Source organism: Pongo abelii, chromosome 18, assembly GCF_028885655.2.
Source record: "Pongo abelii isolate AG06213 chromosome 18, NHGRI_mPonAbe1-v2.0_pri, whole genome shotgun sequence".
In the NCBI taxonomy this organism is placed as follows: Eukaryota; Metazoa; Chordata; class Mammalia; order Primates; family Hominidae; genus Pongo; species Pongo abelii.
This window is the reverse complement of record NC_072003.2, coordinates 88272448-88298827: the sequence shown is the minus strand read 5'-3', so window position 1 is coordinate 88298827 and position 26380 is coordinate 88272448. Positions and strand designations below refer to the sequence as shown.

Sequence of the window (26380 nt, the reverse complement as noted above, 5' to 3'; positions counted from 1 at the left end):
GCAGTGAGTGGGACTGTCGCCGAGACCTGAGACTCCTCCCAGCGAGAGTGCTCCCTTGCAGTATCTTATAAGTCAGTGGTGAGCGTGGAGCCCACTCCCTCAAGCCCTGGGACTCCTCCCCACAGTATTTTCTGGTCAGTGGTGAGCGTGGAGCCCGCTCTCTTTACAGCATTTTCTGCCGCATCCATTCATGTTATCTGTGGCCTGGAACAGGTAGGAGAATGACCCAGGTGAGCAGAAGCAGACCCGGACGCAGCTCTGCTGACTGCCAACCTTCTGGGGAGGCCGGACCCGCCTCGGGAAGCCTCAGGACACAGCCTGTAGGGAGGGTCGGGCACGTGGCACCCAGTATTCAGATGTGTGGCCTCACTCCCAGCCTGAAGGGAGCCCAGCAGTGGTCCTGGGCGTGGGCAGACAGTGTAATGGGTGAAACATACTGCTCCCTCCCATCCCAGGCCTTGTGCCCCCGGCCCACCTGCCATTGTGTACTCTCCCACCTGGACTAGAGACGGCAGGAAGCGCAGAAGCTACCTGGGAAGATGAATCTGCACGCGGGGAGGTGGAAGGCAAGGAGCTTTGGGCGTGTGTGGCCGGTCCCCCTCAGGCTGGCCTCAGGGAGCTGCGCCGTCCCGGCCTGCACTGCAGGTTTCTGCTGTCTCAGCGGGATGCACCTCACCCTGACATGGGCGCATTTGCCCACTGTGACTAGGTGCCACTGAGCCCAGGGTCCCTTCTCAGCCCATGAGCAGCTCTGCGGGCATCCTGCCCCCTCTCCTGCCGCCTCCCTTTCTTCCTCATCAGCTTCAGGGGACACCTCTCTCCAGGTGCCTCTTTTCATTCCAGCCTCTATTGTCCTCAGAAAAGCCATTTCAGTGACTTCAAAGTAAACCATCTCAGGGCTGGGCGTGGTGGCTCACACCTGGGATCTCAGCACTTTGGGAGGTGGAGGCAGGTGGACTGCTTGAGCTCAGTTCACTCAAGACCGGCCTGGGCAACGTGGCAAAACTCCCTCTCTATCAAAAATACAAAAAAATTGGCCTGACACAGTGGTTCACACCTGTAATCCCAGCATTTTGGGAGGCTGAGGCAGGTGGATCACCTGAGGTCAGGAATTCAAGACCAGCCTGGCCAACATGGTGAAACCCCATCTCTATAAAAAATATAAAAATTAGGTGAGCTTGGTGGCGGGCGCCTGTAATTCCACCTACTCAGGAGGCTGAGACAGGTGAATTGCTTGAACCCAAGAGGCGGAGGTTGCAGTGAGCCGAGACCACGCCACTGCACTCCAACCTGGGTGACAGAGTGAGACTCCATCTCAAAAAAATAAATAATAATAATTAACTGGGCGTGGTGGCATGTGCCTGTAGTCCCAGCTACTCAGGAGGCTGAGGTGGGAGGATCACCTGAGCCCAGAAGGCAGAGGTTGCAGTGAGCCAAGATCGCGCCACTGTACTTCAGCCTGTTTGTCAGAGTGAGACCCTGTCTCAAAAAAATAAATAAACCATCTCAAAAGGGACCCAAAGCCAAAAGGGCCAAACAGAATTGTGTCCCATGAGACGTGGAGGGCCTTTGAGAGGAAAAAGCCCAGACCTGGCCCAGCTCTGTGACTCCACACGTCAGGAGGGGTCAAGGTGCGGAGCGGCCACCCTGCCAAGCTGAGCCTTACAGGCAGGAGCCATGTAGCCTGCTGTCCACCGGGGAAATTGATCATTGCATCCAGACAGAGACCAAGGTGTGACCATGCAGACCTGGATGTCCAGCCACCCACGTGCGCCCAGAGCAGCCCACTGTCTTCTCGCGGTCCCCGGGGCCCAGCGCCCATCCCTCCAGCAGCCGTTCCCAGTCAGCACGCTGCCACACCTGCCCCGGTGAGGGCTTCCCCTCTGTTCAGACCCCCGTCACTTCACACAGGCCCCGAGGCTGCTGCTTCTTTGACTTACCAGGACCCATCGAGTCAAACGCCCACCGGCCCCGACCCAGCAGTGTCAGGGGAGCCCCTGGTCAACTGCAGAAAACCAGGATGCCTGCACTTCCCCTTTTTTTTTTTGAGACGGAGTCTCGCTGTCACCCAGGCTGGCCTGCCTCAGCCTCCCGAGTAGCTGGGACCACAGGTGCCTGCAACGACGCCTGGCTAATTTTTTGTATTTTTAGTAGAGACGGGGTTTCACTGTGTTAGCAAGGACGGTCTGGATCTCCTGACCACCTCGTGGTCTGCCCGCCTCGGCCTCCCAAAGTGCTGGGATTACAGGCGTGACCACCGCCCCCGGCCCTTCCTTTTATAGCCGCTTTGCTGAGACAGAATTCACTGGTGAAAGTGTGCGGGTCGTTTTTAGTGTGTGCTCAGAGTCGTCCTGCCACCACACATCGTCACATCATCTTTGTCACCATGGAAGGAAGCCCCAGCCCTGATGGGGGTCACTCCCTTGTGCTCCCCGGAGCTCCTGACCAACCCGCTCCCCTTTCTGTCTCTAAGGATCTGCCTTTTCTGACGTGTCAGGTGAATGGAATCTTAACAGCACATGGGCCTTGTGTCTATTTTCCCCTCACACGGAGTTTTGGGGCTTCACACACACGGCTTGTGTCAGGACTCCATTCCTTTTCGTGGCTGAGTTATGGTCCACTGTGTGGAGGGACCACGTGTGGCTGAGGCTTCCACCCATGGATGGGCATCCGGGTGTTTCCAGCTTGGCTGCTGGGGAGCGAGCTGCTGTGGGTGTTGGTTCATGCACAGGTTTCCACGTGGACACACTTTTCAGTTCTGCTGGGCGCGTACTAGGGAGGCATTGCCGGGCGGCGTGGCCACCCTGCGTGGCGCTGCCAGATCTCTCACCAGGTGCTGCATGTCACATTCTTACATGGTATGTGAGGGCTCCAGTTTCCAGTGAGTTCACTTTTAATGTTTTGTTTGGTTTGGTAAACATCAACCTCAGACAATCAGCGATCAGACTCTGGTCCCTGTCGTGGTGAACTGTGGAGAAACCAAAGTGAGCCTCTCGCCGGCTCTTGGAGCACCAGGGCCCATGGAGCCTGTCTTGGGGTCGTTGGAAATGGTGGAAACTTTACAAGGGCCCAATGGGCAGGTGAGGCCCACTCGGCCTCCAGGCACAGCCCTCCTCAAGGTCCCTGCTGTCCATGCAGGCGGCAGTCCTACTCTGTGGGTGAGTCCCAGGGCCACTTGTGGCAGGAGGATGCTGGATGGGGTGAATTTGGAGAAAAGTGGCAGGTTTTTGTTTTTTTATTTTTTTGAGACAGGGTTCTCTCTCACCTAGGCTGGAGTGCAGTGGCGCGATCTCAGCTTACTGCAACCTCTGCCTCCCGAGCTCAAGGGATTCTCCTGCCTCAGCCTCCCAAGTAGCTGGGATTACAGTTGTGTGCCACCGTGCCTGGCTAATTTTTTGATTTTTTATAGAGAAGGGGTCTCACCTTGTTGCCCAGGCTGTTCAACAAAAGAGAAAAGTATTTTAGAGATTTAAAAAAAGAACCATCGGTGTAGTCTCTAGTGCGCTTCAGAGCTGCAGGTGGAGCTGTTTGCGTTCCTCCTGAAGGCTTTGGCTCCCAGACATGGCTGGGCTGCAGATACTTGCTTTACTAAGAGGTTTTCCCTCCCTGCCATCCAGGTATGTCCACAGGTGTCCACACAACCAGGTGTCGTGAATATCTTTTCACACTAAGTGGGCGTCTCAGTAACCCCCTGGCCACACCCCCATCTCACCCAGCCCAGGAGCCTCCTGGGACCACACACAGGGGGCGGGAGCTTAAAAGAACAGAAACACGGCCGGGCACGGTGGTTCACACCTGTAACCCCAGCACTTTGGGAGGCCGAGGCAGGCGGATCACCGGAGGTCAGGAGTTCGAGACCAGCCTGGCCAACATGGCGAAACCCCGTCTCTACTAAAAATACAAAAATTAGCTGAGCGTGATGGAGGGCGCCTATAATCCCAGCTACTCAGGAGGCTGAGGCAGGAGAATCGCTTGAACCCGGGAGGCAAAGGTTGCCGTGAGCCGAGATCGTGCCATTGCCCTCCAGCCTGGGGGACAACAGCAAGACTTCGTCTCAAAAAAACAAACAAACAAACAGAAACGCATTCTTTCTCGTTCTGGAGACCAGAAGTCTGAGATCGAGGTGTGGGCAAACGCATCCTCTCTCGGTCTGGAGACTGGAGTCTGAGATCAAGGTGTGGGCAAATGCATTCTCTCTCGGTCTGGAGATGGGAGTCTGAGATTGAGATGTGGGCAGGACCTGGTTCCCTCGGCAACCTGCAAGGGGCCTCTTGCCCTTGCAGCTTCTGGTGGCCCCCAGCCGTCCGGAGCCCATGGCTGCGTGTCTCCCGCCTCTGACCCCATCGCCACACGGCCGCCTTCGCCCTGTCTCCTATAAGGACTGCAGTTGTGTGGGATGAGGGTCCACCCCCATGTTAATGACCTCATCTTACTGAATCATATCTGCGGCAACCCTGTTTCTAACTGAGGTCACATGCTGAGCTACACTGGGGCCAAGATTTCAGCATAACTTTTGGGGATACAGCTCCACCCATTAACACAGATGAACTGTGATTTATTTAACCAAATTTTTGTTGTTCCCAGTATCTCAACCACAATGTTAAATTTGCATAGTGGGTTATACATAGCCGTAATTATTTTCTCAGGATAAACTCCTACACGTGGAATTGCTGGGCCATGATCAATTTTTTTTTTTTTTTTTTTGTGAGAGCATCTCACCCCGTTGCCCAGGCTGGAGCGCAGTGGTGTGATCATGGCTTACTGCAGCCTCAACCTCCTGGCCTCAAGTGATCCTCCTACCTCAGCCTGCTGAGTAGTTGAGACCACAGGTGCACACCACCACACCTGGCTATTTTTTTTTTTTAGAGGTGGAGTCTTGCTGTGTTATCCAGGCTGGTCTCGAACTCCTGGCTTTAAGTGATTCTCTCATGCTTTTTTTTTTTTTTTTTTGAGATGGAGTCTTGCTCTGCCACCCAGGCTGGAATGCGGTGGCACAATCTCGGCTCACTGCAACCTCCACCTCCTGGGTTGAAGCGATTCTCCTGCTTCAGCCTCCCAAGTCGCTGGTACAGGTGCCCGCCACCTTGCCCAGCTAATTCTTGTATTTTTAGTAGAGACGGGTTTTCATCATATTGGCCAGGCTGGTCTCGAACTCCTAACCTTGTGATCCGCCTGCCTCGGCCTCCCAAAGTACTAAGATTACAGGTGTAAGCCACCGCACCCAGCCCCATGATTGCCTTTTAAGATAGGGTAGCTGCACTTTAACTAAGACAGAGGTTGGCCAACTCCAGCCCATGGATCAAATGTGAACCACCTGCTGGGTTTTGTTGTTGTTGTTGTTGTTGTTGTTGTTTTGAGACCGAGTCTCGCTCTGTTGCCCAGGCTGGAGTGCAGTGGTGCAATCTCGGCTCACTGCAACCTCCACCTCCCAGGTTCAAGCGATTTGCCTGCCTCAGCCTCCCGAGTAGCCGGGACTACAGGTGCCTACCACCACGCCTGGCTAATTTTTTTGTATTTTTAGTAGAGACGGGGTTTCACCATGTTAGCCAGGATGGTCTCGATCTCTTGACCTGGTGATCCGCCCGCCTCGGCCTCCCAAAGTCCTGGGATTACAAATGTGAGCCACTGCGCCTGGCCCACCAACTGCTGTTTTTTAAACCCATAAGCCAGGAATGGGTTTTATAATTTTAAATTGTTCAAAAAAACCAAAAGAATAATGTTTTGCGACGTGAAAAATTATATGAAATTCAGATGTTGATGAATAAAGTTTTATTGGCACACAGCATGCACATCTGCTCGCATGCTGGCTTGTGGCAGGGCTGAGGGGCTGTGACAGCCCCATATGGCCCACAAAGCTGAAAAGATTTGCTGTGAGGCCCTTTACATAATGCGTTTGCTGATGCCAACTCTAAATATCTATATTTGCATTGAAATTGGTTTCAAAAATAAATATGCGTTGAATGCAGCTGGGCCTGTGAACATGGTCATTGTGTTTAGAATGCGGTGTCTTTCCCAGATGTTGTGTGTTTGTGTTGCCGAGGCTGCTGAAGGCGGCCTGTAGAGGGCAGGGGCCCAGGCAGGCACAGACACTTCACTGATGTCTTGGTTGGTGCTTGGAGCACCTCAGGGAATATGTCCTCAGGGAAGGAAGACAGGCCGGGCGGAGGGGCCCCGGAGTGTTGGCTTCCACCAGGCTCCTGCTGTGGTGGTGCTCAGGGAGACGGCTGGAGGATCTGAGGAGAGCCAAAGCCCCAGGCGGTGCCCTCCCCTCCTCCTTCTAAAGCAAAGTCCTGGCCCACTGCCTGTTGAAAAGCACTTTTTTCAACAATACACACTGCGAAGTTTGAAGAATTTTTCAGCGAACACTGCCCCTGCCACTCACCCCTGGAGTTTGCCGTGGGCATTTGCTGTGCTGGCGCCATCACACCTGGCATCACCCCGGCCTCCTGGCATCACCCCGGCCTCCGTTCCTGCCCTGTGTTCACCCATCCTCCTGCTTGCGGTTTTTATTGTAAAATACACAGAACGTAAAATTGACCACGACAGCCACCTTAACGTGCACCACTCAGGCACAGTACATTCACAGCATGGTGCCTCCATCACTTTTACCTGCTTCTGAACATTCCATCCCAAGAAGAAACCGGTACTCATCAGCAGGCCCTCCCCAGCACCCACCCCCAGCCCCAGCAGCCACTCAGCTGCCTCCTGCCTCTGCGGACCAGCCTGTTCCGGAGGCTTAATGAGCAAATCACAGCCTGTGGCCCTTGTGTCTGCTTCCTTCCCTTACGTGAAGGTTTCTAGGGCCATGCCCGGTGTGGGGCACCCTTCCTTTTGATGGCTGGGTAGTGTGCTGCGGTACGTGCGTGAGTTTCCCGAGACATAACACATTACCACAGGCCGGGTGGCCTCAGCCAGCGGAAATGGATTCTTGCCGGATTCTGGAGGCCAGAAGTGCAAAATCAAGGTGTCAGCCGGGCCCTCCCTCTGAGGCTCTCCGGGAAGGTCCTTGCTGTCCCCTGGCTGGTGGCTGCACCACTCCAGTCTCGGCCTCGGCCTTCACCCGGCATCTCTACTGCACGTCTGCGTCTCTAAGGGCCCAGTCATAGGATTGAGGGCCCACCCTGGCCCAGCGTGACCTCATCTTAGCTCACTAACACTGCAGAGACCCTACTTCCAAAGGCAGCCACACCCATGTAGCACACGCGGGCCACACTTTGTCGTCCGCCGATGGGCGCTGGGGGTGCTCCTGCCTTTTGGCCACTGAGTCGCGCTGCCCTGGATGCTCATATGCAGGTCTGTGTGTGGACGTAAGTTTCAGTGTCTTGGGTGTACAGCTAGGAGTGGAACTGCAGGGTCACACGATAACTGGGCTTCTAGGGGACAGTTACCACTCGACTTTGAAATCTAGATTTGTACAGACATACGAGGGCCTGTGTATTATGTTGAAAATAGACGCACGTGTTTAGAGGCCAGCTCCCTACGAGCATGCAGATGCTGGTGTCAGGCTGGGAGGAGGCAGACGGACACATTCCCCACATGAAGACCAAGCAGAAGTGGAGGCGAAAGCCAGCGTGGGCTGACTGTGGAGCGGCCCCACTGTGCACGCACGCAGGCGATGCTGGGGTTTGGGCTGACCGTGGAGCGGCCCCACTGTGCACGCACGCAGGCGATGCTGGGGTTTGGGCTGACTGTGGAGCGGCCCCATCGTGCAGGCACGCAGGCAATGCTGGGGTTTGGCCGAGCTCTGCCGCTGGCTGGGGCACAGGGTGGCTCTGGCTCCCACGGTCCCCAACACGCTCTTGGCACCATGGGCAGCTCCCCAGGCCAGAAGCACCTGCAGAAGGCGCTCATTCCTCCTCCCCGTGCTCTTCCCTGCAGATGGGATGGGGTGACCTCGGGGTGTATGGAGAGCCCTCCAGAGAGACCCCAAATCTGGACCGGATGGCTGCAGAAGGGATGCTTTTCCCAAACTTCTATTCTGCCAACCCTCTGTGCTCGCCATGTAAGTCAGTGGGGCCCTCGCCCCCAGGAAAGGGTGAACCCAGCAGGCCGAGGCCTCCCGGGTCCTTCCAGCCCTGACCCTGGGTGGCCGCATCAACCTTGTCTATTCCTACTACTGCAGGGAGGGTGGCAGGTGGGCTCAGGCCTTTCTCATCAGGTCCCAGCCCAGCTCCGTGCCGTGTGGGGTGCGGCACCTGCTAGGTTTTCAGGGTCAAAGTTGCGGTATTGTTGGTGGCTGCTGTTCTCTGTTTCCCAGAGTCGAGGTCTGTGGCCACCTGGGGAGAGGCGCTGCAGTGTGGCTCCGTCCAGGGTACCTGGGAAGCAGGAGTCCCACTCCCTCCCTCCCTGGGGAGAGTCTCTCCTGCTGGAGACAGAAACGTGGCGTTGATCGTGAGGAAGAGGGGAAGGCAGGGCATGGGGCCGGTGCTTGAGGATGGGGCCATGTGGACCTGCACGCCCAGTGGGTGTCCCGGGAGCCTGTGAGAGGAGACAGGGTCTTGGGGACAATGCTGAGCTGCAGGGCCCAAGGGCCATGCGTCTTTCAGTGCAATGGGTGCTGTGCCCCACTCAGGTGGTGGAGACGCTAACGGGGATTGACAGGCGTGGCAGCCCCTTGTAAACCTGTGCGTGCCTCATCTGTCACCGTCTGTCTACTCGGTGGGGCTCTTGTTGACACGCAGGGTCTGAGCCACACCCTTCTCATCCAGTTTGTTTCTGTCACCACATAGCGAGAGCGGCACTGCTCACAGGACGGCTGCCCATCCGCAATGGCTTCTACACCACCAACGCCCACGCCAGAAACGGTAGGCTGCCCGCCGCCTCCAGGGACACCCTCGGATGCAGGTTGGGCAGGCGGGGTACGGGTGGTGCCCAGGTCTCCGGGACTCGTGTAGCAAGTGGCAGGCGGGCTACGGGTGGTGCCCGGGTCTCCGGGACTTGGGTGGCAAGCTGCAGGTGGGGTACCGGTGGTGCCTGGGTCTTCGGGACTCGTGTGGCAAGCTGCAGGTGGGGTACCGGTGGTGCCTGGGTCTCTGGGACTTAGGTGGAAATGCAGGCTCCCCCTAGCTGGCTTCCTTCCCTGCCCTGGCCCAGTGGGGACTGAGCGGAGGGTGCCCAGTCTGGCCTAAGGAGCTGAGCCGGCACCCCCACCCCAGAAGCTCCCACTCCCCAGGCGGGTGAGCCACACACCCACAGGGAGGCCGGGGCTGTGGCATCAGCGGCAGTTCTGGAATGTTCTGGAATCGCTGTGCTCGAGGGGTTTGGATGTGCTCCCCAGGGGCATCTCACAGGGAAAGTGGGATTTCCAGTGGCATTTGAGGAAAGGGAAGGACGGGAGAGGCAGGGGTGGGGCAGTGCAGCATCACATGGCGTATTCCAGAGACCCCTAGAGACCAGGCAGGTGGGAGGCTGGCCTGAGAGGCAGGGTGGGGCCTGAGGGTGGGCAGAAGGCCCAAGGAAGGCGCTGGGGGGCACGGAGTCTGCCCCGTCCCCACCCTCTGGTGATGGCACTGGCTCTGAGGGGTGCCTGGAAAAATCCTGGGAAGTGCCATGCCCTGTGGACGCGCAGCCTCCAGGCACAGCCTTTGACCCCAAGGGGCCAGTGTCCTGTTAGGATGTGTGGACGCAGCCCTCAGTGTCCTGTTAGGATGTGTGGATGCAGCCCCCAGGCACAGCCTTTGACCCTGAGGGGCCAGTGTCCTGTTAGGATGTGTGGACACAGCCCTTGGTGTCCTGTTAGGATGTGTGGACGCAGCCCCCAGGCACAGCCTTTGACCCCGAGGGGCCAGTGTCCTGTTAGGATGTGTGGACGCAGCCCCCAGGCACAGCCTTTGACCTCGAGGGGCCAGTGTCCTGTTAGGATGTGTGGACGCAGTCCCCAGTGTTCTGTTAGGATGTGGGGACGCAGCCCTCAGTGTCCTGTTAGGATGTGTGGACGCAGCCCCCAGGCACAGCCTTTGACCCCGAGGGGCCAGTGTCCTGTTAGGATGTATGGACACAGCCCTCGGTGTCCTGTTAGGATGTGTGGACGCAGCCCCCAGGCACAGCCTTTGACCCCAAGGGTCCAGTGTCCTGTTAGGATGTGTGGACGCAGCCCCCAGTGTCCTGTTAGGATGTGTGGATGCAGCCCCCAGTGTCCTGTTAGGATGGGGTTGGTGGCAGCTTCTCTGGGTCTCCTCGGGGCTCACCCAGGCTGCTCTTCCAGCCTACACACCGCAGGAGATCGTGGGCGGCATCCCAGACTCGGAGCAGCTCCTGCCGGAGCTTCTGAAGAAGGCCGGCTACGTCAGCAAGATCGTTGGCAAGTGGTGAGTCTCCCAGCCACGCCTGCCCAGGTGTCCTGCTCCACCCACTTCCTGGCCTTGGTTCCAAGGGACATGGCCACAAGTTTCCAAAGAAGGAGGGCGTCTTGGGTGGGAAACGGAAGCTGATTCTGGGTGTGTTCAGGTGTCCCCAGCGTCCCTGTGCAGGCCAGCATGACCTTGCCAGCAGGATCTCAGGTCACCAGGCTGGGCCCACGGCCGCGAGCATCCTGCGGCATCAGACTCCACAGGCCTGTCACCGTTGTCCCTCGAGTCACAGCCCCCAGCACCTGCCACCACTGCCCCCCGGCTGCCTCCTGCCACGTCGTCCTTGGAGGGGCCACGTCATTACACACAGAAGCCATGGCGGAGGAGCTGCGTGTCCACCCTAGGGGCCTGTTGGATGGTGAAAGCTCTGGTCTAAACCACACAGAAGCTACCAGGAAGGAGAGGAACAGCCCAGCAGTTGATGAAATCCTGAGCTGATGAGAGCTTGGGTGCTACACAGCCCCCTGGCCGCGGTTTCAGGCACACGGGATGTTTCATTTCTTTTACTCCCTGGGATGCCTGAGTGAGCCTAGAGGGTTGGGTAGGAGTCACCTGTCCCGTGTTTCTCTCCATCTGTTGTAGTGTTCCCCGCCTGTCAGGTCCGCATGCCTCCTCCTCCAGGAAGCCCTCACTACTTTCCCAGCCTCTGTGATCCCCAGTCGGCTGCCTGTGGCTCCTGCCGGTCCCCTTAGGATGGATGCTCCTTGGATGTAGATGGTCATGGCAGCCGGGAATCTGCTGAGCTTGATCACTGGATGAGGAGGACCCAGAGGCTGCCTAGGGATCACTTTATCACTCTTCAGACGAGAGGAAGCAGCCTGCCAAGCTGAGCTCTCAGAAAGCACAGGGCAGAGCTGATGGGCACAGCAGCTGCAGAGTCCTCACGCAGGGAGGTCGGGCCCCACGCAGCCTGCATAGTCCCTGAGCCAGTGCCAGGGGCCATGGCGGAAGTCAGTCTCCAAGGGCCACTGGAGCGCGTCAGCGCTGTGCCAACAGGAGGAAGAGCTGGTGGCCTTTCCAAGTGACAAGCCCCACAGTGACTGGAGCTCTCCGCCTGGCCTGGCAGCTCTGTCTTGGGCCCAGCGGCCTCCTATGCATGGTCATTGGTGCCGGTGGCCAGAGCTAGACAGGGAGTGGGTCTCCATAGAGACCTCGAGGCTCCTGAACAGCCGTCGGCGGGAGAGAGGGGACTCCGAGGAGTGGGAGCAGGAGCCATGCAGGCCTCAGAGCCACAGGCTCCTCCTGTACATGGTGCAGTGGCTGGATGGCCCGGGCTGGGTCCTGCAGTGGCTACTCAGTCAGGTGGGGGGTCCCCATCCCAGCAGGGTCCCCTCTCAGGGCAGTAGGGGTGTTGTCAGCTGTGACTCAAACTTCCCTGAGGCCCCTCACCTGGACTCAAAAAGAGGCTGCTTGATCTGCCTGAAGCCACGCGGGTATGCAGGGCAGGGACTCGAGTCCCAGAGGGCCGCGGACACTGCCTGCTCCAGGTCACCTGCTGGTGAGTGCCAGGCCCCACTGCTGCTTTTGGACAAGCACGTTGAGCCGACAGCTTAATTTGTGTAGCGTCCTGCCCGTGTGCTTCCCTTGAGCAAGGCCTTTGCACTGCGGACATGGACGCACGAGTGTCCCCTGTGGCTGGGCTGTGACCTGCGGACATGGACGCACTAGTGTCCCCTGTGGCCGGGCTGTGACCTGCGGACGTGGACGCACGAGTGTCCCCTGTGGCCGGGCTGTGACCTGCGGACAGGGACGCATGTGTGTCCCCTGTGGCCGGGCTGTGACCTGCCTGGGGTGTTCAGGGATGTCGGGGTGCTCTAGCAATGGGCCCAAGTGCTGAAGACCCAAAGGAAACAGCCCAGAGTTGGCAGCCAAGGGAGCTCTGAGGTCACAGAGAGGTCCAGGTGTGCTTACCTGAGAGAGGAGATGGGGAGAGGCAGCTCGGGAGGTCCAGGGTGCAGAGGCCATGTCCAGGGAGGCAGCAGAAATCTGCTTTGGTGAAACCTGCCTCAGGGATGCTGCTTTCAAAGCCGTAGCTGCAGAAGACTTTCCTCAGACGACACGCGACTGCGTGAGACCCGCCCACGGCCGTGCCTAGAAGCCACCTCATACCACCTCTCCTGCAGCCCGTTCTGAAGAGCAGCCGCAAGCTGGATTCGCAGGATATGCCGCGCAAGGAAACCTGGACAGCTGGCCTGGGGGCCCGGGCGAGTGGGCACAGAGGTGTGGCCTGCAGGGCTGCTGCGGGCCGGAGGACAAGAGATTAGGTGCTACCAGAGGGTGGGAGTACAAAGTGCGGGGGATTGTCAGAAGGGGAGTGCGGGGCGGGGTCTGGAAGGGTTCCCACAGGCCTGGGGTGTGATGCCTGGCGATGGCCATTCCCAGCAGGTGAACCCGGGTCCCAGGAGAGCGGTTGGTGGAGGTCACCAGTGTGGCCACACTGCCATGTTCTCTTGTCATCACTCCAATCCCTGCCTCTGCCAGGGCCCTGGGGATGTGGGTGCAGCTGGCAGGCCCCGGGGCTCCCACACGGCACACAATGCCCCGCCCAGTCGTCATCCTGGGGCCATTGCCCTGAACTGGGAGATGAGACTGAGCGCCTCGGTGTGGAGAGACCCAGTAATTACCTGGCAGGAAATATTTTCTGCCCTGGAAAACCCGGAGGAGACACACTTGGGTTCGAGACACAACCCGTGAAACTTTCCTGGGAGTTCAGAAAAAGTGGAAGGAAGGAGCCAGGGCCACGAGGGGCACGTCAGGGAGGTTCCAGGAGGCTGGGAGGCTCCTCACGATGCGCCACCCTTCACAGTGCAGGGAACCCTGGCCGCCGCCGTGCTTGCCACCCTTGGTTGTGCCCAGACGCTCTGCAGGGTAGGCGGGCAGTGCCAGCACCCTCCTCGGGTGAGGCCTTGGTCTTTTGTCCCTGTCATGCCCAGGCATAGCCCATACTCAGTGCTGGAGGGTGCTCGTCTTACCAAGAATTTTGTGAGGGTGGTGGATCTGTTGCTGCTCAGAACTTCAGAGTGTCCCCACATAGGGTCCCTGAAGTGTCCTGGGTTCCTGTTTCCAGGCATCTGGGTCACAGGCCCCAGTTCCACCCCCTGAAGCACGGATTTGATGAGTGGTTTGGATCCCCCAACTGCCATTTTGGACCTTATGACAACAAGGCCAGGCCCAACATTCCTGTGTACAGGGACTGGGAGATGGTTGGCAGGTAATGGAGCCCCACCCCTTCCCCTCCCACGTCCTGAACTGCTGTGCCCGGCGTGCCTGCCCCCCGCCACCCTGCAGCGCTGGTGGGCTCAAGTCGCCACTCACAAGGGCTGGGCTGTCCCTGTGTCCCCAGGCACTGAGGGCTTTGGTTGGTGGTTTCTGTCCCACCAAGTTTTGTCCCAGAGCCTATGAGACTCCCGCCTGGGGTTTCCCACCTTTTCAGGGTCGTGGATCCCTTTAGCTGTCCTGAGAGAGGAAGGCCCCCCGCAGAGTGAGCCCACACAGTCTGCCCTAGCTGTCAGGGTACTGCCCATGTGGTCTACAGGTGGGGAGGCCGGCTGTGCTACAGACGTCCAGGGACATGGGCAGGACAGGAGGTGGGATGAAACCCCCACTGGGAGCCACACCAGGGGCAAAAGCCGCTGTCCAGATGGAGCTGTCCTGGTGCCCGGGCGTGGGGGCAGCGCCTCTTGACACGGCAGTGCCGGGTCCGGGACCCTCATCTTTTGTGAATTTTATTTTGCTTAACTTGACTCTTCTTGGCAGAAGTGCTCATTCGTTACGTGACGGTGACCAGAAGCAGCAGCAGCTTGCTGCCTCTTTCTAGATAGAGCCCCGTGGAGGTGTGGGAGTTGCATCGCGCAGCCCTCATTTGAAGTGTGCAGTTCTGTGGTTGGCAGTAGTCGCAGGCTGGGACAGCCAGCACTGCAGCTGCTTCAGAACGAGCCCCATGGCCTGAGCGGTGGCTCCCGAGCCCCAGCCGAGTGACCACAGCCGCCTCACTGCCTTCACCTTGGTGTCGTGCCCTCGGCCCCATTCCCCCATCTTCCCACGTGGCAGGTTATTACGGCACCGGCCTCAGCCAGGTCATCAGATGCAAGACCGTGCCCTGGGGGAGCCAGGGATGCGTCCAGCTTGGTCTGTTCCCTGAGTGGATATTTCATTTCCAGGCTTCCTTTTTTTTTTTTTTCCTTGAGACAGGATCTTGCTCTGTTGCCCAGGCTGGAGTGCAATGGCGCGACCTCGGCTCACTGCAACCTCCGCCTCCCGGGTTCAAGCAATTCTCCTGCCTCAGCCTCCCAAGTAGCTGGGATTACAGGCGCGTGCCACCACGCCCAGCTAATTTTTGTATTTTTAATAAAGACAGAGTTTCACCATGTTGGCCAGGCTGGTCTCAAATTCCTGACCTCATGATCCACCTTCCTTGGCCTCCCAAAATGCTGGGATTACAGGCGTGAGCCACATGCCCAGCCCCAGCCTTCTTTTAAATGAAGCCTGTGGCTTTGCTGGTGAAGTCAGGGAGGGAGAACGGGACTTTCTTGGTCTAAATTCTGAAGTCTGTCTGGATCTGTGTTCTCTTCAGGTATTATGAAGAATTTCCTATTAATCTGAAGACGGGGGAAGCCAACCTCACCCAGATCTACCTGCAGGTGACGGGGACCGCACCAGCCTCGCCCCGTGGGACACGTGGGGACGGGGACCGCACCAACCTCATCCTGTGGGAGGCGTGGGGACGGGAACGCATCAACCTCACCCTGTGGGAGGCATGGGGACGGGGACTGCACGAACCTCATCCTGTGGGATGTGTGGGGACGGGGACCACATCAACCTCACCCCATGGGAGGCATGGGGAGGTCGGCCTGAGGCTGGAGGACGACGGTGTGGCTGTCTCCATAGGAAGCCCTGGACTTCATTAAGAGACAGGCGCGGCACCACCCCTTCTTCCTCTACTGGGCTGTGGACGCCACGCACGCACCCGTCTATGCCTCCAAACCCTTCTTGGGCACCAGTCAGCGAGGGCGGTGAGTCCTGGCTCCAAGGAGCACAGACCATGCTGGAGCCAAGCTGTGCTTGACGACTCCAGAGATGGGGCACTCAGTACCTTGGCATTTAGTGCCAATTATGGAAAGGCCAGAGCAACCCCACCCCTTTGAAGCCGTCCACTGGCCTGGGATCAGCAGAGGAGGGCTGCGGTGGGGGTGCTGGCTCTGTCCTTCATAAGCCACATGAACTTGAACTGAAGCCATTCCTCTTCTGGGAAGAGGCCAGCCAGTTTCACTGTCGTCTATGAAGTTATGATTTAATGTACTCCGTGAATCACAGTATGCCGTTGGCTGCCTGATCCGTTTGTCACCATCCTCCAGGTATGGAGACACCTTTTGTCACCGTCCTGCAGGTATGGAGACGCCTTTTGTCACCGTCCTGCAGGTATGGAGACGCCTTTTGTCACCGTCCTGCAGGTATGGAGACGCCGTCCGGGAGATTGATGACAGTATTGGGAAGATGCTGGAGCTCCTCCAAGACCTGCACGTCGCAGACAACACCTTCGTCTTCTTCACGTCGGACAACGGCGCTGCCCTCATTTCCACCCCTGAACAAGGTGACTGCTCGCCATCATTTCCACGGTTTCCCCACGGCCAGCGTGTCGGCGAAAAGCGCCTGGACCGGCTGTGCCCGCAGGGTCTGTGGTGGGCAGAGCATGAAGGGTCCCTCTGGGTCCAGTGGGAGGAGCAGATGTCACCGAGCTTCAAGCAAGGCCCTTCTGGCCCAGGACTAACCTGGAAGCAGGAGTGACCTTGAACTTGGGGGTGGGGAGGAGGTGACACAGGGGAGAGGGTTTGTCTTGGAAGAGGCTGACGCCTCCCGAAGGGTGACCCCAGAGGCCGGAGGCTTTGGAGGCCGCTTGGAAACAGCAGGGCCAGTGGAGCGGGGTGTCCCTGCTGAGGTGGGGGCCGGCACCCAAGACCCCAAGCAGCCCTGTAAGTGTGGCCTGGACCTGGTCACCCAGGGGCCGGGCCATCTCCATGAAGATGGGCTTCCGCCCCCACCACAGCCCCGTCGAGTGGTTCCTGGGATGGAGCTTCAGCCTTTCCCCCGCTCGGCACTGATGAATGCCTGACCCATCCCCAGCGCCAACAAACCTGAACCTGCCTCTTCCCAGACCACGCGGGGAGGCCCTGCAGCCTTGTCCCAGACCACGCGGGGAGGCCCTGCAGCCTCTTCCCAGACCACGCGGGAGGCCCCTGCAGCCTCGTCCCAGACCACGCGGTGGGGGCCTGCAGCCCGGTGTGCTGCGGGGAGAGGGGGCTTCAGAGTTTCAAGTGATAGAAACCAGCACAGCTGAAAGGCAAAACAGAAGCATAGGGTCCCTCGTGCCACGTCCCACCAGATGGCTCCCCTGGGTGAGCCTGGCTCTCATGCAGGCCCTCTGGACAGCTCCATCTCCCGCCCACTGGAGTCAGACCCACGAGTCGAGGCCCCCAACAGACGCATGTGTGGAGGGCTACAGGCAGCTCCCAGGAGGGAGGGTGCTGGGCGGGGGGAGGGTGGTGTTGGCCACCATTCCCCATGGGGAGCCCGCGGGGGGCCCACCTCGACGCCAGCACCCACAACCACCAGCCAGCAGTGGCGAGGGCCCCAGCGACCTAAGTCTTCATTTCTAAATGATGGAATGTTTCATACAAACAAATGGCATATGTACCTATTTGTAACAAGATGAGAACCCACACACCCAGCACCCAGCACAAGACTAGGAACAGAACATCCCAGAGAAAGAAAGCAGGGGAGGGGGCTGGGCGCAGTGGCTCACACCTGTAATCCCAGCACTTTGGGAGGCCGAGGCCGGTGGATCACGAGGTCAGGAGATCGAGACCATCCTGGCTAACACGGTAAAACCCCGTCTCTACTGAAAAACAAAAAATTAGCCGGACGTGGTGGCGGGCACCTGTAGTCCCAGCTGTTGGGGAGGCTAAGTCAAGAGAATGGCTTGAACCCGAGAGGTGGAGCTTGCAGTGAGCCAAGATCACACCACTGCACTCCAGCCTGGGTGACAGAGCGAGACTCCATGTCAAAAAAAAAAAAAAAAAAAAAGGGAGGGGAGAGAGAAGGAAAGAAAGGAGGGAGGGAGGGAGAGAAGGAGAAGGAAGAAGCACAGCACGGCCTCTTGTGAGCCCTGAGTGTCCCCTAGAAGTGGCCACTGTCCCCAGCTCAGTGTCCTTTGTCCTCTCACAGGTTTTGTGGCTCTGCCACTGTGAGCAGGGCCCTCCCTGAGATAGGCCGGGTTCCGGGTGTTAGCGTGTTTGCCCATGAGGGGCTCTGTGAGCAGAGCTGCCTGCGAGGTTCTGTTCAGAGGTTTCCCCACGCTGCCGCTCAGGGGGGTTTGGATGGCAGCGCAGGAAGGAGCTACGGTGACTTTGCGTCCCCTGGATGGTTCACTTTTTCACTGCCGGAAAAATACTTTTTCTTTTTTTTTTTTTTTGAGAAGGAGTCTCGCTCTGTTGCCCAGGCTGGAATGTAGTGGCGCGATCTCGGCTCACTGCAACCTCTGCCTCCCGGGTTCACGCCATTCTCTTGCCTCCACCTCCTGAGTAGCTGGGACTACAGGCACCAGCCACCACACCCGACTAATTTTTTGTATTTTTAGTAGAGACGGGGTTTCACCGTGTTAGCCAGGATGGTCTCATCTCCTGACCTCGTGATCCGCTCACCTCGGCCTCCCAAAGTGCTGGGATTACAGGTGTGAGCCACTGCGCCTGGCTTCCTTTTTCTTTTCTTTCTTTTTTTTTTTTTTTTTTTTTTTTTTGAGACAAGGTCTCCCTCTGTCACCCAGACTGGAGTGCAGTGGTGCGATCTCAGCTCACTGCAGCCTTGACCTCCTGGGCTCCAGCAATCCTCCCACCTCAGCCTCCTGAGTAGCTGGGACTACAGGACGTGCCGCCACACCCAGCTAATTTTTGTATTTTTGTGGAGATGGGGTTTAGCCGTGTCTCTCTTTGGTAGAAACCAGTCTAGGCTAGTCTTGAACTCCTGAGTTCAAGCAGTCCCCCTGCTTCGGCCTCCCAAGGTACTGGGATGACAGGTATGAGCCACTGCAGCTGGCCTCTTCGTTTCCTTTTTCACTTTTTTTCAGGGGACCCGAAGCTGAGAGAGCCTCAGGTGGCTCAGGCTACAGCAGCGGGGGTGGCTTTTGTCCCTGACGTGGGCCCCCCACCCACTTCCTCCATGTCTGGGAGTGAGCCAGGGATGGTGTAGTCACCTGAGCTGGCCTTTGCCCCGTGACCACTTCCCACAAGTGATGGTTCAGAAACCAAAACCCGGTCTTGGGGGCTTGTCAGAAACAGATTCCTACACCCCACCGTGATTGACTGAGTCAGAACCATGGCGGGGCCAGAAGTTGGCTGCATTTTAAGTACCCCAAACACCGGGAGGCTTGTGAACATTCACGTTCGGGAAGCACCAGCCGGCAGCTGCGCACCTGGCGCCCAGGGCGTCTGCCGCGGGAGTGTGCGTCTGAGTCTTGCCGACACCATATGGTCATGCTTCCGTTTCCTCAGCGGGCATGATGTCCCCACTTTCTCCGGGAGACTTTGCAGCCGCGGCATCTCAGATGAGCCCCTGGAGAGCCACCCTGAGGCCCGGATCTTGCACTCCAGCCAGAGTGCCTTGGCCGAGCCCTTTGTCCCTATGACCAGACTCAGTGGGGAGGGAGGGAGAGGGCCTGGGGACATCGGGTCCCAGTGGCCTGACGTGGGGTCCCTCTCTCCCAGGTGGCAGCAACGGCCCCTTTCTGTGTGGGAAGCAGACCACGTTTGAAGGAGGGATGAGGGAGCCTGCCCTCGCATGGTGGCCGGGGCACATCGCCGCAGGCCAGGTGAGTCAGCGTCCACCCATCTGCCGGGCAGCAGGTCCAGGTCTGCGGCCAGCCCAGGGTGTGTGCGCCCCTCACTGGCCACCTCCCCCACGCACCCTGTGCTCAGCCTCACCATGCTCCTCCCCACGCACCCTGTGCTCAGCCTCACCACTCTCCTCGGAACCAGGTCCCTCTCGGTCGCTCTTGGTGTGTAGGGCTTGCTGTGCTGAGTCAGACGGGCAGGAAGGCTCTCAGTGGGGACTGGAGTCATGTATCCTGCCGTGTGTCACATGGGCGCTGGTAATGACCGTGTGGGGAGGAGATGTCCGTGGTCCAGTCACCGCAGCAGTCCTGAGTTAAATGGAGCTAAACAGGTTTCTTCCCTGCAGGACTTGTCAGTGCCTTTAGCATGCTAATGGACATCATGAGCTTCTAGAAGGGGCATAGAGCAGGCTGAGTGTTTAAAAACCTGTCTGTCTACTACAGAATTGGTCTTTTTTTTCCCCAAAGTACATCTCCTCAGGCCAGTGTCCTAAGGACACTCAGAGAACATCAGCAGCCCAACACGGGACCGTTGGTGTCTGTCTGCCGCATGGGGTGCAGACCTCAGTGGTGGCCCGGGCCCTGGCTGGGCGAGGGTGCATCCTGCCATCTCAGCGTGACCACCTTCATGCTGTCACTGCATCTCCCCCGGCCCAGGAAGCTGCCCCTCGGCTGAAAATCACACCGTGTGGTCTTCTCTAATGAGCACTTGAGCCAGACACACCCATCAACACGGGGGGCCGAGTCTGGTGTTTGTAAACGAGCGCTGTTTCTTCACTGTTTCTTAGTTAGTCTTTTGCCCTCCCGACGGCCTCCAGAGGCAGCCATCCCCTTCAAGCGGCCCTGCGAGGATGGGGGAGCTCCCAGTGGCAGCTGGAACATCACACATGACGACAGCCAGAGTCAACATGGGGCTCATGGGGCTGAGTGAAGACGTGCGCGGGGCCAACTCCTTCTGGAGGCTCCAGGAGATATTCTGTTCCCTGCCTTTTCCAAATCCTAGCAGCCGCCCCATTCCTGAGCTCCGGGCCCCTCCACCATCAAAACCAGCAGCACGCAGGCATCTGTCCTTGGCCTTCCTGTTCCACTTTTTTTTTTTTTTTTTTTTTTTTTTTTTTTTTGGAGACGGGGTGTCACTCTGTTGCCCAGGCTGGAGTGCAGTAGCGCAGTCTCGGCTCGCTGCAACTTCTACCTCCCAGATTCAAGCGATTCTCCTGCCTCAGTCTCCCGAGTAGCTGGGACTACAGGCATGCTCTATCATGCCTGGCTAATTTTTGTATTTTTAGTAGAGACGGAGTTTCACTATGTTGGTCAGTATGGTCTCGATCTCCTGACCTCGTGCTCTGCCCGCCTCAGCCTCCCAAAGTGCTGGGATTACAGGTGTGAGCCACTGCACCCGGCCCCTGTTCCACTTTTGAGGACCCTGAGGCTGTGTCCCACCCCACCCCCTGCTCACCCAGGCTGGCCTCCCTGTTTTGAGCCCTGCTAATGAGCGGCCTGCGTTGTGTCTGCCGCCTCAACTGCCTGGCCTGGTTGCGCATCTGCAGGCCCAGGGATTGGCTGCTGTTCTGCCAGATCCTCCTCTTCCCCACTCATTCTACACATCAGGAAACTGAGGCCAGAGAGGAAGTCATTTGTCAGGGCCCCCCAATTAGTAGGGGGCAGAGGTGGGAGCAGGCGCCTGGCTGTGGAGCCCGCACTCCTGCCCGCCATGCCTGGGCAGTCCCCTGTGTCCCTAGCAGCCAGTGGGACTGGGGGTGGCACCTGCCAAGGGCACCTGTTCTCTACAGCTGTCTGGGCCTCCCTCAGACCGTCTGCCCGGGGCAGCCTTTGTCTGACATGAGACTTCTGCGCCACCCCAAGTTCCCAGGACCCTGAAGGTGGAAGAACCCCCATAGTTCACTGAACAGGCAGCTGCGGCTCCGTGTGAATGGCAGAGTGGCCGTGAGAGCGACCGCCTTGTTGTGCAGGAGAAGCACGGGTGGTGGGCACAGCCTCCTGCATGGTGTGGGGTGCCCCTAGGACAGGCTGCAGCTGTGCCGCCCCGCCCCCTCCACTCCCCTGAGCGCTGTCCCCCTGAGGGTAGGGATGGGCCATTTGGTCTCTTGTGTGGGGGTTCCTGCAGGGAGTGGCCGGTGGTCATTCAGTGAATGCTGTGACGTTGGCATGAGATTCAGGAACTGTGTAGGTCTGGGAGACGATGGCATGAAACTCGGGACCCACATAGGTCTGGGAGACGATGGCATGAAACTCGGGACCCACATAGGTCTGGGAGACGATGGCATGAAACTCGGGACCCACATAGGTCTGGGAGACGATGGCATGAGACCCGGGACCCGCGTAGGTCTGGGAGACGTTGGCATGAGACCCGGGACCCACATAGGTCTGGGAGACGTTGGCATGAGACCCGGGACCCACATAGGTCTGGGAGACGATGGCATGAGACCCGGGACCCATATAGGTCTGGGAGACGATGGCATGAGACCCGGGACCCGCGTAGGTCTGGGAGACGTTGGCATGAGACTTGGGACCCGCATAGGTCTGGGAGACGTTGGCATGAGACCCGGGACCCGCTTAGGCCTGGGAGACGATGGCATGAGACTCGGGACCCACGTAGGTCTGGGAGATGTGAGGTTCCCCACTGCAGCGAGTGCCCACTGGGCCAGGACAGGGCTGGGGATCTGCTCCCCAGGCTGGGAGCCACCCGTGGTGGTGCTCAGCAGCATCCTGGGAAAGGTGAGGGGAGCCGCCCCAGTCCCGCCCAGCTCCATGCCCAGTGGGTTCAGGGACGTCCGTACCCCACAGACCTCCCCACCCACCTGCCCACGGAAAGGCTCCAGCTGAGAAAAATGCCAACTTCAGCATTTTGGAACTTTCCCGTCTGCCTCGCTCCCTGAGGAAGAGAAACCCTCTCCCCACCTGAGGAAGGGAAACCCTCTCCCCACCTGAGGAAGGGAAACCCTCTCCCCACCTGAGGAAGGGAAACCCTCTCCCCACCTGAGGAAGGGAAACCCTCTCCCCACCTGAGGGAGGGAAACCCTCTCCCCACCTGAGGAAGGGAAACCCTCTCCCCAGAGCCACCAAGTTGCCATTTCCCGTGGGCCACAAACTGAAATTGAATTAGATGGCATCAGGCCTGTGCACCGCCACACCACGACAGGGTTTCAGTCAAAGCGCCTGACGTCTGTCCCCGCGGTTCCCCTCGACGGTTTCAGTCGAAGCACCTGACGTCTGTCCCCGCGGTTCCCCTCGACAGGGTTTCCGTTGAAGCACCTGATGTCTGTCCCCGCGGTTCCCTCTGGGCGGGGGAGGCTTTAGTCCCTGCAGCCCTGAATTCCGAGTGAGGTCTTGAAAGTGCTGATAATGGCTTCAGTGACTTCTCGCACGGCTGCAGCTGCCCACTGCGTTTCTGGACGTTTCTGGAAGGCATCGCTGCCTGGAGAGTTCTTTAAAAACGCCTCACGAGGACCCTGCCCGTGCTGATGCAGTGACTGGCAGACACCATTCCCGCCCGCCCGCCCCGCCGGCACCACAAGCACTGCTCCGCAGTTATTTTTTCAGATGACAAAAGCGTCTGGATTTCTTTCCTTTATTATTCTGTCCTTTAAAAGACACGGGAAGGATGGGAAGCAGTCGCACAGACACTGCTGACCAGACCTGGTGAAGCTTCTCACCCTCTGCAAAGCTTCCCGAACTTTCCCGGCAAATGCTGACCTTTGCATTCCCTGCCCCACACTGGACGCTGCAGACCCCAGATCCCGTGAGCAGCTGCAGCGTGGAGTGAGTGTCCCTGTGAGGCCAGGGCTCCTCTGTTGGAGAAGCTGGCAATCGCCGTCTGCCCTAGCGAGGAGCTGGCTGCAGGCGGCGAGGGTGCCCCTGGACCGTGGGGAGGGCTGTCGACACTGGGTGGGAGCTCCAGGGCCTGGCAGCAGATGGTGGTCCCTGCCCAGCTGCCCCAGGGGCTGAGCTTGCAAGGCAGGGGTGTGTCTCCACCCCCTCCCCAGTCTCCCCGCCGAGTGACCCAAGCCTGGAGCCCCTGAGTTAAGAAGCAGACAGGGCTGCCAGGCACGGTGGCTCATGCCTGTAATCCCAGCACTTTGGGAGGCTGAGGCGGGCGGATCACATGAGGTTGGGAGTTTGAGACCAGCCTGACCAACATGGAGAAACCCCGTCTCTGCTAAAAGCACAAAATTAGCCGGGCGTAGTGACACATGCCTGTAATCCCAGCTACTCAGGAGGCTGAGTCAGGAGAATCGCTTGAACCTGGGAGGCGGAGGTTGTGGTGAGCTGAGATCGCACCACTGCACTGCAGCCTGGGCGACAAGAACAAAACTCCGTCTCAAAAAAAAAAAAAAAAAAAAAAAAAACAAAAAACAAGAAGCAGACAGGGACACTGAGGGGAGCCAGATGGCACGCTCTGGTCATGGCTGGTCAGCAGTACCCATGCTCACCAGAGGTTGAAGCACAGTGGGAAAGACAGCCTCCTGCCCGTCCTGGAGCTCCCTGGGTGTGTCAGGAGCCGTCCCCACCCCAGCCACTCAGAGTTGCTCCTGTCCAGCCTCAGCTGCCCCTCCACTTCCGGTTTTTCTCCACCTGCTCCTCTGACTTAAGGGGCAGGGCTCACAGTGGCCTTAGGGCATTCAGTGTTAGAGCGAGGCTGATCCTCTCTGGATAGGTGGGCCTGGAGAGGTGGGACCTCCTGGCATCTCCTTGGGAGGGCTGTGATTCTCCTTTGATCTGATCCACAGGGGCAGAGAAGGGTGCCAGGGAGTGAGGGTGTGGCATGGCTCTGGGGTCTTTCGGGCCTGGTTTGAGGCCCCTCTGCCTCTCACAGGCCTTGTGATCTCGCTTAGTCCCTGCTGTGGGCGTGTGAGCACATATGCACATCTGTAGACCCAGCTGGGCAGCGGGGCTCACGCCCCCCAGGGATTGGCCCCCAGCCCCGTCAGGTCGGTGTAGAGTGCCCTGACTGTGTTGCTGCCGCGTGTGTTTCAGGTGAACCACCAGCTGGGCAGCACCATGGACCTCTTCACCACCAGCCTGGCCCTTGCGGGCCTGACGCCACCCAGCGACAGGGCCATTGATGGCCTCAACCTCCTCCCCGCCCTCCTGCAGGGCCAGCTGATGGACAGGTTGGTGCCAGACCTGCCCCGGCCCCTTTCCCCGATCCAAGTGGTGAAGCCCAGAGCTACTGATGAGGTGCAACCCCCGGACCCAGCTGCCCTCCTCGTTCTGGACACAGGCGTGCTCGTGCCCAGGGCAGAAGGAGGCGGGGGTGCCTGTGATGAGAGGACCTGGGGACCTACCTGTGGGGCGGGGGCCATCCTGGGAGGGTCCAAGCACAGCGAGGCCCTGGCTCTCAGGAAAGCCTTAGGAGGAAGGGCAAGGCCAGGAGAGGGGCCTCATCCCTGCTTGTACCCAGGCACATGCCACCCCTGTCCACCCCACCCCTGTTCCCTGCCTGCAGCCCGGGCACACGCTGCCCCTGCGCACCCCACCCCTGTTCCCTGCCCAGCCTGGTTTTCAGTGCCTCATGGCTTCCTGTAGTTTCCTTCTTCCTTCCATCCAAGTCGCTGCTCTGCCAAGTCCATGGCCCGGCTCTTACCTTCTGTCCAAATCCTTGGTGTCCAAAGTCCATTTCCTACCCCCTGAGAGCAGCCACCGTTCCACCCAAACCACGTTTCCTGGGTGTTCCTGAAGGGATGAGGATTCCAAAGGCTCGACGGGAAATAGAAGGTGGGGACGGCCCAAGGCAGCTGCCGCCTCCGGCTTTCTGGGGCCGGGTAGAGGGGGTTTTGCTCATTTGTCCCCTCTTGAGACCTGGCACAAGTGGTTGGTCACTGTGGGGAGAGATGGTGCCCAGCAGCGTCCCCCACTCCCCGTTCCTGCCTCGCAGGCCCAACATGGTCAGGAGACCCCATGCCGCCTGCTTATCGTCTTGTCTGCGCACCCTCCCCAGGGCTTGGCCCAGCCTCGCCAAGGACCAGCAATGAGGGGACGCCCAGGCACCCCAGACACCCAGGCACCCCCAGCCCCAGCCGCCCAGACACCCAGGCACCCCAGACACCGTCACCCCAGCCCCGGCCGCCCAGACACCCAGGCACCCCAGCCCCAGACACCCAGGCGCCCCAGACACCCAGTCACCCCAGTCTCAGCCACCCAGGAGCCCCCGCCCCGGCCACCTTGCGGGCCTTTTTACTTTTCAATCATCTTTGTAAAGTATCAACCAAGACCTCACGTGGAGGCGTGAGCCACTGATGACAGACGCAGCCCAGAGCCCCCAGGTGGACCCAGCGTGTCCTTCCTGTCATTACATGGTCCTCCCCTCCCATCCCACAGGCCCATCTTGTATTACCGAGGCGACACGCTGATGGCGGCCACCCTCGGGCAGCACAAGGCTCACTTCTGGACCTGGACCAACTCCTGGGAGAACTTCAGACAGGTACAGGGCTCGGGACGTGAGCGCAGGCGGAGCTGCCCCCATCTCTATCCAGACGTGGCCCCTGAGCATTGTCCTGGGGGAAGCACAGGAGGGTAAGACAGGCAGGAGCTCCACCCCCTCCACAGCCTCCTCTGCATGGCCCCCAGTCCTTCAGCGTGGCCTAGGGCATGGCAGCTGACAGGCTGGAGGGGAGGGAGGGACCTCTTCCTGCCCCGCGCGATGACAGTAGCCCCGCGGCATAGCTACAGGCGTGGCCCAGACCTTGGTCAGGTGGCAGGTGGCTCCATCCTGCCAGGGCATCTGAGCCTCCCCCACACCCCAGGCTGGAGGCGACAGGGGCGTGGCCTGCTTGGCCCAGGTGCTACATGGGGGCCGCAGCATCGGCATCAGCACAGCAACCCCCAGTGTGGGAGGGTGAAACGCCACACGCACAGGGCCTGGGGCTCCTGCCACCCCAGGCTACCCCAGCATCCCCCAGCCCCTTCTGAGGGGTCTCTCTCAGCCCCACCCACTCCCAGCATCAAAGTTTTGAGAGATGAATCCCCTGCTAGTCTGCCTTAATTGGGAAGAAAATCATTTAGTTTAATGGAGAGTCTAAAGACTGGAAGTGAGGACTGGGGCTGAGGGCTGAGCACCCAGGCTGAGGAGGGAAGCTGCTCGTGGGGCAGCGTCTGGAGGGCAATGATGCCCAGGAGTGTTTTGGCTCCT

General features: G+C 59.0%; 1 protein-coding gene across 5 annotated transcripts in view; it reads left to right on the top strand.

Moving 5' to 3' along the window:
- The window catches only part of GALNS (galactosamine (N-acetyl)-6-sulfatase), a 44445-nt gene that overhangs the window by 6368 nt on the left and 11697 nt on the right, over positions 1-26380 (top strand). For 2 of the 5 annotated variants that reach the window (XR_008514750.2, XM_024233977.3), the window contains exons 2-11: positions 7879-8002; positions 8730-8804; positions 10205-10307; positions 13417-13560; positions 14923-14989; positions 15237-15361; positions 15800-15939; positions 19106-19209; positions 24226-24362; positions 25570-25672. Coding sequence is in view for 4 of the 5 variants with exons in the window: in XM_024233977.3 (XP_024089745.2) it covers positions 7879-8002; positions 8730-8804; positions 10205-10307; positions 13417-13560; positions 14923-14989; positions 15237-15361; positions 15800-15939; positions 19106-19209; positions 24226-24362; positions 25570-25672 (1122 nt within the window). In the remaining variant the exon portion in view is untranslated. Of the gene's footprint in view, positions 1-7878; positions 8003-8729; positions 8805-10204; positions 10308-10334; positions 12570-13416; positions 13561-14922; positions 14990-15236; positions 15362-15799; positions 15940-19105; positions 19210-24225; positions 24363-25569; positions 25673-26380 lie in introns of those variants that run through there. The other 3 variants (XM_063717411.1, XM_054534293.2, XM_054534294.2) reach the window with 2 other exon arrangements.